This window comes from Chiloscyllium plagiosum, chromosome 3 (assembly GCF_004010195.1).
Source record: "Chiloscyllium plagiosum isolate BGI_BamShark_2017 chromosome 3, ASM401019v2, whole genome shotgun sequence".
In the NCBI taxonomy this organism is placed as follows: Eukaryota; Metazoa; Chordata; class Chondrichthyes; order Orectolobiformes; family Hemiscylliidae; genus Chiloscyllium; species Chiloscyllium plagiosum.
In genome coordinates, this window is record NC_057712.1 from 136,272,681 (window position 1) to 136,283,810 (window position 11,130).

At 42.7% G+C, this 11,130-nt stretch overlaps 1 protein-coding gene across 2 annotated transcripts in view; it reads right to left on the reverse strand.

Moving 5' to 3' along the window:
- Positions 1-11,130, reverse strand: part of ppp2r5d (protein phosphatase 2, regulatory subunit B', delta) — a 141,433-nt gene that overhangs the window by 107,712 nt on the left and 22,591 nt on the right. For both annotated transcript variants that reach the window (XM_043687399.1, XM_043687401.1), the window contains exon 3: positions 2,446-2,623. In XM_043687399.1, coding sequence (XP_043543334.1) covers positions 2,446-2,623 — 178 coding nt within the window. The remainder of the gene's footprint in view (positions 1-2,445; positions 2,624-11,130) is intronic.

Below are 11,130 nucleotides of genomic sequence, written 5' to 3' on the forward strand. Positions count from 1 at the left end.
GTGTCCTCAATTATACCCACAAACTCCTGCCATTTTTGCTCTACTGTCTTCCCTGCTCGGCTCTGCTTCCAGTCGATTTTCGTCAGTTCCTCTCTCATGCCCTCATAATTAACTGTAAAACCATTATATCCGATTTTGCCTTCTCTTTCAAACTGCAGACTGAACTCTACCATATTATGATTGCTGCTTCCTAAGTGTTCCCTTACTTTAAGATTTTTTATAAAGTCTGGTTTATTACATAGCACTAAGTCCAAAATAGCCTGCTCCCTTGTGGGCTCCATGACAAGCTGTTCCAAAAAGCCATCCTGTAAGCATTCCAAGAATTCCCTTTTTTTGGATCCACTGGCAACATTATTTACCCAGTCCACCTGCATATCGAAGTCCCCCATGATCACCGTGACCTTGCCTTTCTGACATGCCTTTTCTATTTCCCGGTACATGTTGCACCTCTGGTCCTGACCACTGTTAGGAGGTCTGTACATAACTCCCATTATGGTTTTTTTGCCTTTGTGGTTCCTCAATTCCACCCACACAGACTCCACATCATCCGACCCTGTCATTCAGTGCTATAGATTTAATTTTGTTCTTAACTAACAAGGCCATCCTGGCCCCTCTGCCCACCTCCCTGTCTTTTCGATAAATTCTTGGATGTTTAACTGCCAGTCCTGAACCCCCTGCAACCATGTCTCTGTGATGCCTACCACATCATAATCATTCACGATGATCTGTGCCGTTAGTTCATCTACTTTGTTACGAATGCTACGAGCATTCAGGTAAAGTGCCTTAATGCTAACATTATCATTAGAGATACTGGAAGTCACAAGATGTCCTAGATTATCCTTCCTTTTTGTTGCATTCCTAATCTGCCTCAAGGTTAAATCCACCTGCATACATGCTATCCTCCTGCTTATCTTTCCATTTAACTCCATACTCCCTGTCGCTTTCACTTTCCCTTCCCCCCCAACTCAGAAGTTTAAAGTCCTACTGACCACCCTATTTATCCTCTTCGCTAGAACATTGGTACTTGATCGGTTCAGGTGGAGACTGTCCCAACGGTACAGATCCCCCCGGTTCCAAAACGGATGCCAATGCCCCATGAAGTGGAATCGCCCATTCCCACACCAATCCCTTAGCCACGTGTTTACTTCCCTAATTTTCTTATCCCTATGCCAATTGGCACGTGGCTCGGGCAGTAATCCGGAGGTTATGACCCTTGAGGACCTGTACTTCAATTTCCTTCCTCATGCTTGATAACCCCCAAACAGGTCCTCCACCCTAGCTTTGCCTATGTTGTTAGTTCCAACGTGGACCACAACAACTGGATCCTCCCCCTCTCGCTCCAATATCCTTTCAAGCCGGTCAGAGATGTCCCACACCCTGGCACCGTGCTGGCAACACACCATGCGAGACTCCCGATCCAGCTTGCATAGGATACTATCTGTCCCCCTAATTATAGAATCCCCTATAACAACTACTTGTCTTTTTGCTCTCCCCCCTTGAATGGCCTTCTGCACCATGCTGCCGTGGTCAGCTGGCTCATCCTGTCCAGAGCCCTTTTCCTCATCCGTATAGGGAGCAAGAATCTCATACCTGTTGGACAAGGTCAAGGGCTGAGGCTCCTGCACTCCTGAACTCAAGTTCCCCCTGCCGGCCTCACTAACAGTCACACTCTGATGTCCCTGATCACTAACTGAATGTGAATTACTTAATCTCCCACGTGTGACTGCCTCCTGAAACAAAGCGTCCAGGTAACTCTCCCCCTCCCGGATGTGCCGCAGTGTTTGAAGCTCAGATTCCAGATCATCAACTCTGAGCCGGAGTTCTTCCAGCAACCAATACTTGCTGCAGATGTGGTCACTGCCATTCACAATGGCTTCAGCCAGCTCCCACATCATACAGCCACAGCACATCACCTGCCCAGCCATCTCTGCTTAGTTATTTACTTTATATAGGTTTGAGTTAAAATACTTTCTGATACCTCTCTGCTATAGTCTTTTTCTAAAAACCAATCAATAGATAAACCATAAAAAAGTAAAATATTTAACCATTCACTGATAAAGAAATAGAAATTCCTTACCTTAACAAACCAGAGTCCTATTTTTGGTTGGGGGGGGGGGGGGGGGGGGTGGGGGGGCACAACACATGTAGTGTCTCGGGTTCAGCGACTGCCCAGATTTATTACTGGCAGTCCCCTGGTCATCACTCCCGCTTTTCCTACTTATTAATTAGGTTAGAGGAGGAGGGTGGGTGGGAGACACTACTGTAGTAAGAGTCTCTGGTTTAGCCGCCTTTCCTTTCCGGCTGCCCCTCCGGTCCACATCAGTTCCTCCACTACCCCCGCTCCTTCTCCGCTGCTGCTCGCACTTTCCATGCTGTATACCTTTATGACTAAGAAATTAAAAACCAGAGGAAGGAAAACATGGTTCTTGGAATATTTTACCTTACCTTTAAGGGCTGGTAGTTTCTGAAGTTCTCGGTTTTTTGCTAGGTTGAAGCGAGATGAGCTTTGACGTCTCTCTTTCTTCACAATCTGCGGCCCTCCAGAGTATTTGATTTTATTGAGTTGGGTTTGAGGTGGAGCACTGTTACTGGGACGTTTATTTGCACCTGGCTGCTGCTGGACCTGCAACAAACCAAAATCTTTTCATTTCCCGATTCCACAATAAGATCTGAAACTTTACTTCTACCCTAATGGCCATTTTTCAACAGCACACTTGAGGTCACTGGGTAAACCAGTGTTCATCAAATAGATTATATAGACTACAATCAGGCAATTTTACTTATACATGATTTACACTAGACAAAGTGCAGAAGTTCACATCAGTATAGAGTAAACCAAAAAACACAAAAACAAGCACAAATACTAGCCAGAATATTCTGCGAGCAGGAAGTATGAATACTAGTTTTCTGTAGAATCCTGTACTAGTTTTCATCCTTCTCCCAACTCCTAGAATCTAACATGTCAAAATAAGTTGTCCTGCAATGCTAACATATCTTTTTGTTTTGCAAACTTGTTTCCTTCTCCTGAACCCCTCATAATCACAAAACTTTTACTCCCCACCCCTCCAAAAGAAAAAGTCTTCTCAACAGTCCTGGTTCTTCAATTCACCAAGACACTGGTCCTAGCACAGTTCACGTCAAATCCATCAGACCTGAAAGCTCTCTCTGACCCCAGCTGTGGTGTCAGTGCACCTGCTGCCAAGTTGCTGGAAGCACCAATTATTATGGTAGCATACAAAAGGCCAACATTTTTTTTCCAGTTGTCGTTGGTGTCACCCTGTGGAAATTTGCTTATAGTCCTCATTTCATACTCAAACACCTTTGGAATCTTCAAGTGTTCCACTGGTCTTCTTGCTCCAGCAAGCTCCCTATACAGCATATCCTGAAGAATATGCCCGTTCTCCAACCTGCAATCCAGCTCAAGCCAGTGAATTGACTTGTCCATGACGAATGCTTGTACATTTTGGAGTGTCGCTTTAAGAGAGAACAGTCAAATTAGTAATTTTTGCTCTTCATCAAGATGCTAAGGATGGACTGAAACAAAAGAATTTAAAATTGTTGAACTTCATTTTTGATAGCTGAACATTATCCATACTTTACAGCTACAGAAGAAAATGCCAAGGACACAGGCCTCATTAAAAACAACTTGCCGTTAACAGTCAGCTTACTGCCCTGAATGCCAACCAAAGATTGTAGTTGCTTTCTCTACACATCATATTCTGCATATAGTCAAATTGCTACTGTAAACCCAAGGTAGCAATACTTGCTAAATACTTCAATGGGGTGGGTTTAAGGTGATGAAGGGAGATGTTACACCCAGTCCCATAATTGATATTCTCATTTTATGGTTAAGGAGAAAAAGTTAGTCTTTGTAAAGGATTTTTTTGTGCAAGTGACTTGCATTGCATCAGTGTGGGAGTTCTCTGATCAAGATCAAAGAATCCTGTGGTAAATTACTTTATGACTCCTCAGTGTTTGTCCATCATCCACAAGACACAAGTCAAAAGCGTGATAGAATGCTCTCCACTTGCCTGGATAAGCGCAGCTCAAACAACATTCATGAAACTTGACACCATACAGGATAAAGCAGCCCTATTGATTAGCACTAAATCCACCAATATTCACTCTGTCCAACACTGACGTCAATAGCAGCAATGTTTACAAGATGCACTGCAGAAATACAAAGCTCCTGCAATATCAACTTCCTAACCCACAACTTCCACCGCATAGATATACAAAGACAGCAGGTGCATAGGAACATCACCACATGCAAGTGTCTCTGCAAGCCACATTGTATTGCTTTGCAAATATATTGCTATTCCTTCACTGCTACCAAGTTAAAATTCTGAAACTCCCTTCCTAATGGCCCAATGGGTATCCCTGCACCCAAAGGACTGCAGCTAATCAAGTAGGCAGTTTCTTCAAGAGCATTGAGGGGTGGTTAATAAATAAGCTTTGACCATGGGATGTGGGTGTTATGAAGAAACATTTTAAAAACATACTGTATTGTTGATTTTGCTTTCAGTCTGGGCAGACTGAAGTGCTTACTCATTGGCTCCATATTTTAAGAGAAGACAAAAATCAGGAGCAAGAAGAAAACTTCAAAGAATATGGCATCTAGATATGCCCATACTTCACTCAACTTTTTACTGTGAAGCTGTTGAAAGGGGGTACTCTCAAGCTATAGAGACCTCATTGTCATGGAAAGATTAGAAGCAGCCATGGAGTTTGTGAAACCAACAGGTAAACCACGAACTTACTAACTGGCAGAACAGTCTTGAAGAGCTGAGTGGTCTACTCCTGTTTAAAAAAACCCAAAAGAACTGCGAATGCTCTAAGTCAGAAACAAAAATGGAAATTGCTGGAAAATCTCAGGTCTGGCAGCATCTGTGAAAAGAAATCAAAGTTCATGTTTTAGATCTGTTGAGAGGAAGGGTCACCAGATCCAATAAGTTAACTGATTTCTCTCCACAGATGCTGCCAGACCTGCTGAGCTTTTCCAGCAACTTCTGTTTTTGCATCTACTCCTGCTCCTAGTTTTATACTCAAATAGTGGACAGCCAATTTTCTCCAAAATTTTGTTCAGTCCAACTCTGATAATGGCCATGAATATGATGTCAAGGTGGGCAGCACAGTGGCACAGTAGTTAGCACTGCTGCCTCAGTGCCAGAGACCCGGGTTCAATTCCCACCTCAAGCGACTAACTGTGTGGAGTTTGCACATTCTCCCAGTGTCTGCGTGGGTTTCCTCCCACAGTCCAAAAATGTGCAGGTTAGGTGAATTGGCCACGCTAAATTGCCCATAGTGTTAGGTGAAGAGGCAAATGTAGGGGAATGGGTCTGGATGGGTGGCGCTTCGGCAGGTCGGTGTGGACTTGTTGGGCCAAAGGGCCTGTTTCCACACCAAGTAATCTAGTCTAACCAATTTTCTATGTTTCCTTTTGTAACTAAAACATAGGGTAAGCCATGTCTGTTAAACTTGACCCCATATAAGCCTCCCCATGCACGCAAATGAGAATTCTGAACTTGCTGCACTGGCCTCGGTTGCCTTGTGTTTTTGTGTAATGCCATCATTTTTGCAAGAAGTCTGTGTGGAATAGATCCTATCCTCCAGCAAATGTGATGGTGGTCACGGAGGTGTGGCAGGAGATAAGACACTGCACTCAATCAGTTCAGCTAGAACCCCATCCTTTCCAGGTGCCTCTCTGCTTGCTAAGCAATCAGAATCTTTTCACTTGCTTGAAAAGGGTAATGTGCTCAACTAGCAATTCAGAGTGACAACTTCGGCAATGGCAAGATCAAATATTCTCATGATTCCATCATAAATAGGAAGTAGATCTTTATCATGACAGCCAGTTTGGTTTTTGTTAAACATATGTATTTACCAAATACTGGATGAACCTATCCCCCTGCCTACTCTAAGACTGTTGTATTTACAATCCATGCAGTGTTCTGGCTTTTGGAATAACATTGTATATCAGGTAGGGTTTTGGTTTTCAGCTTCAGTGACATGTGGCTGGTCCAACTGTGGAATTAGGCAGTTCAAGTGAATCAAGCGTCACAGAGTACATTCAGAGGACAATGACACATAATATAAGGTTCAGGTTGGCTACAGAAAACGATAAAGGAACAATCAAATGCAAAAATGACTAAGCGGAGGATGAAAAAGGGATCAATTTCAATGAAGGCGAGAATACATCTGGGATGACTGAAACCAAAGATGTACGGGGAAAGCAGCAACTGCAAAATGAGATGCCTTTAGAGTGGACAGAGTTCAAAGTTTGTGAGATTTGTAGCTCGGGTGCTCGTTGTTGTGGTTCTGTTCGCCGAGCTGGGAATTTGTGTTGCAGATGTTTCGTCCCCTGTCTAGGTGACATCCTCAGTGCTTGGGAGCCTCCAGTGAAGCGCTTCTGTGATGTATCCTCTGGCATTTATAGTGGTTTATCTCTGCCGCTTCCAGTTGTCAGTTCCAGCTGTCCGTTGCAGTGGTCGGTATATTGGGTCCAGGTCGATATGCTCATTGATTGAATCTGTACCGACCAATATACTGACCACTGCAGCGGATAGCTGCAACTGACAACCGGAAGCGGCATAGACAAACCATTATAAATGCCGGAGGAAACATCACAGAAGTGCTTCACAGGAGGCTCCCAAGCACTGAGGATGTCACCTAGACAGGGGACGAAACGTCTGCAACACAAACTCCCAGCTCGGCGAGCAGAACCACAAAGAGTGGACAGAGTTGGATATAAATCCAGAGTTCATGGTGTGACAAAAGACATAGTAACAAATTAGAAAAAAGACATATGAGAAATTAGGTGGATAATATCAGACTGTCATGGCACATTCAGCCCATTGTGCCTACACTTAATCATCTTGTGCCAATCCCTGCCTTTTCAGCGGATATCCCTGCATATCATTTCTATATAACCATCCAATGCCCTCTTGAATGCCTCAATTGAACCTGACTCCAGCACATTTCTAGGCAGCATACTTGATCATATGCAGGTAAATACGATTTAGAATCAAACTGAAGTAGAACATTCTGGGAGAAAAAGTGAAAAAAAAAGCAAGTGGGGGGCAGAAAAATTCATGTGCAAAATAAGGAATCTATGGAAAAGCACAACATTTAAGAAAGGTTACCCTTAAATATGGTTTTCCATCACTACTTCTTCACATATATAATGCTCAAAAAGCAGTGGGCACTAATAGAAGCTGAGTGGCAAAAGAACAAGACAAAATGCAGCTAGTGGTTATGAAACTGAATTAACTGGCTGAGAGCCTGGTGAAGGCAGATTCAAATCAAGGCTTGCGTGGCATGTGACTGAGGGGATAGCTGGCGGGTTGTCTTGTCGGCATTTTTAACTGCGATGTAAAGATTTTTGTACAAAGGAAAGACTGTCTCCTTTGTTCAGAGAGAACTTTTGCCATGACCTTGTAAGGCCTGCGAGGTGTGTTAAAAGTTCCACCAAAGTCTGTACTGTACTCATTTAATAAACTTGGTTGCTTGTTCACAGAAGTTGGCGTTTGCAGTTGCATCCAGTACATAAGAATCTCAAGAGTAAAAGAATTAATAATACTCAGAGCAGATTTTACCATTATAGAATATTACCAGCTAGAATAATTCACTTCCTCCATAACTTGGTGCTGAGAGATTATTGTAGTTGGACAAATTTGATTTAGATGGGTGTCTCTTTTCCAAGATGTTCAAAAATCATCAAAAAAAAAGGACTGGAGCCACAGAATGCTGCAAAGGATAATCAGCTTTTACAACATTCTGATAATAATACTCAAGATATGCTCCAGAAACAGTAGTGCTCCCAGCCAAACCATTCCATCACAAGTTACTTAGAGATGAGCTGGCTAATTACCGCTCTATCATTCCACAATCCAAAGTGATCGAAGGGTTCATTGAAAATGCCATCAAGCTGCATTAGAAAAGGAATAACTTGTTTCTGACATGGAATTTGAGTTGTACATGGGCCAGTCAGCTCCTGATCTGAGTCATACAGCATGGAAACAGACTCTTCATTTCGACTAGGCCATGATGACCATGCTCCCAAACTAAACTAGTCCCATCTGCCTGTTTTTGGACCATATCCCTCCAAACATTTCCTATTCATGTACATATCCATGCCTTTCAAATGTTGTAAACATATCTGCATTCACCAATTCCTCTGGTAGTTCATTCCACACACTAGCCGGTGTGTTAAAAATGCTGCCCCTACATCCTTTCTAAATCTCTCACCTTAAAAATATGTTCTCGAGTTTTGAACTTCCCCACTCTAGGGAAAAGACCTTTGCTATCCATCTTCTCTATGAACCTCATGATTTTATCAACTTCTATAAGATCACCCCTCAACTTCCTACACTCTAATGAAAAAGGTTCCAGCCTATCTTTCTAACTCAAATCATCCATTCCCAACAGCATCCTCACAAAGCTTTTCTGAACCCTTTCCAATTCAATAGTATCCTTCCTATAGCAGGGCGACCAGAAATGCACACTACAGGTTGTTCTGCTTATAACGCATGTTTCATCAACGTGAACTTGCTGTAACGAGATTGAAGAATTGTTGAAATTGTGTCTAATCGCAAACTTTTAAATCTGTTTTGGCAGTAATGAGATTACATCACCAACACTAAGTGCTATTCCTAAAGCATGATTTTTGTGTAACATGGGGTTGCACAAAAACCCAACCATTGTGTTATCGAAGAACTGACTGCACTTGAGGCCTCACTAATGTCCTGTTCAATGTTAACACAATATCTCAAGTCTGATAATCAAAAGGTCTGAGTAATGAAGGCAAGCATAATAAACATGTTTACTACCTTATTCACCTGTGATGCAAATTTCACAGATTAATATACCTGAACCTTGAGGTTTCTCCGATCTACAACACTACCGAGTGCCCAACCATTAACTGTTTCAATCCTGCCATTGTTTGTTTTACCAAAATGCAATACCTCTCATTTATACAAATTCAACTCCATCTGCCACTCCTCAGCCCATTGATCAAGATTACTTCACAATCTTAGATAACATTCTTCACCATCCATAACATCAATTTTAGTGCCTGAATGTCCTTTATATAAATGATACGCAAAAGCGGATGCAGTTCCTATCCCAGTAGAACACCACTGGTCACAGGCTCTAATTCAAAAAACAAACTTTCACCATCATCCTGTCTAACAAAGCTAATTTTTTATCCAACTGGCTAGCTCTCCCTGAACCCTATGTGACCTAACTTTACTAATTAGTCTACCATATAGAACATTATCAAAGGCTTTACTGGAGTCCAAGTAAACAATGTCTACTGCTGTCAATCGTTTTAGTTACTTCCTCAAAAAGCTCAATCAGGTTTGTGACACATGATTCCCTTGCACAAAACCATGCTGACCATCTCTATTCATTCCTTGACTCTTCAAATACATGTAATCCTACATTTCAGAATCACCTTCAAAAACTTAACCACCATCGAGGTCAGATTAACATGTCAAAGGTTCCCAGGGTTTTCCTTACAGCCTTTCTTAAATAAAGGCACAACACAGCCACTCTCCACTCTGCCAGCACCTCACATGGTTATAGGTGACACGAATATTTCTGCTAGGGGCCCCACAATTTCCTCCCGAACTTGCCACAACATCGTGGGGTACATTTTGTCAGGTTCTGGAGGTTTATCCCCACAACCTCTTGCACTTCCTCTTTCATAATGTAAACGGTTTTCAAAACATCAATATTATTTCCAAGTTCTCTAGCCTCCATTTCTTTTCTCCACAGTAAAATGTGTCAGAGTAGTACAGCATGAAGACCGGGCCTTTAGCCCAAACTGGTGCATCGACACTAACCCAATTTCACTGCTCCTGTTCTATATCCTCCTAAATCTTTCTTATCCATGTATTTGTCCAAATACCTTTTAAATGTTGTTCATGTACCTGCCTCAAACATTTTCATTAGCAGCTCATTCAATATATGTACCACCCTCCCATAAAAAAGCTGCTCCTCGAACTCCCATCTATTCTTTCCCCTCTAACCCTTGATTCCCCAACCCTGGGAAAAAAGACTGAGTGCATTCACCTTATCCATGCCTCTCATGATCTTATACACCTCTAAAAATCTCCCCTCAGTCTCCTATGCTCGAAAGAAAAAAGCCCTAACTTATCCAACCTCTCCCTATAACTTAGTCCCTAGAGTCCTGGGAATATCCTTGTTAATTTCTTCTGCACTCTTTCCAATTTAATAACATCCTTGTAGCAAGGTGACTAAAACTCTATACAGTACTCCAATGGAGGCCTCACCAATGTCCTGAAAAACTGTAATAGTGCTTTCCAATTTCTATACTCCATGCCCTGACTGATGAAAGCCAGTGTGCCAAAAGCCACCTTCACTGTCGTGTCTACCTGTGACTCCACGTTCAGAGAGGCATGCACCTGAGGTCCAAGATCCCTCTGTCCCACTATATTCCTTAAAGCCCGACCATTCACCATGAAACTCTGACCTTGATTTGACTTTCCAAAATGTAAGACCTCACACTTATTAATATTAAACTCCATTTGTCATTTCTCAGCCCACTTCCTCAACTGATCAAGGCCCTGCTGCAGTGTCTGATAATCTTCCTCACTGCCCATGATACCACCTATTTTAATGTCATCTGCAAACTTACTAATCATGCCTTGTACATTCTCATCAAAATCATTGATATAGATAACAAACAACAATGGGCCCAGCACCGACCCCTGAGACACTCCACTAGTCACAGACCTTCAGACCCACAAGCATCTTCTCACTATTGCCCTCTGCTTCCAAGCCAATGGTGCAATAAATTTGCCAGCTGCCCCTGGATTCTGTGTGATCTAACCTTCCAGAGCAGTCTACCACATGGAACCTTATAAAAAGGTCTCACTGAAATCTATATAGATGACGTAAAAAGGTAAAAACAATGACTGCAGATGCTGGAAACCAGATTCTGGATCAGTGGTGCTGGAAGAGCACAGCAATTCAGGCAGCATCCGACGAGCAGCAAAATTGACGTTTCGGGCAAAAGCCCTTCATCAGGAATAAAGGCAGAGAGCCGGAAGCGTGGAGAGATAAGCTAGGGGAGGGTGGGGGTGGGGATAGAGTAGCATAGAGTAT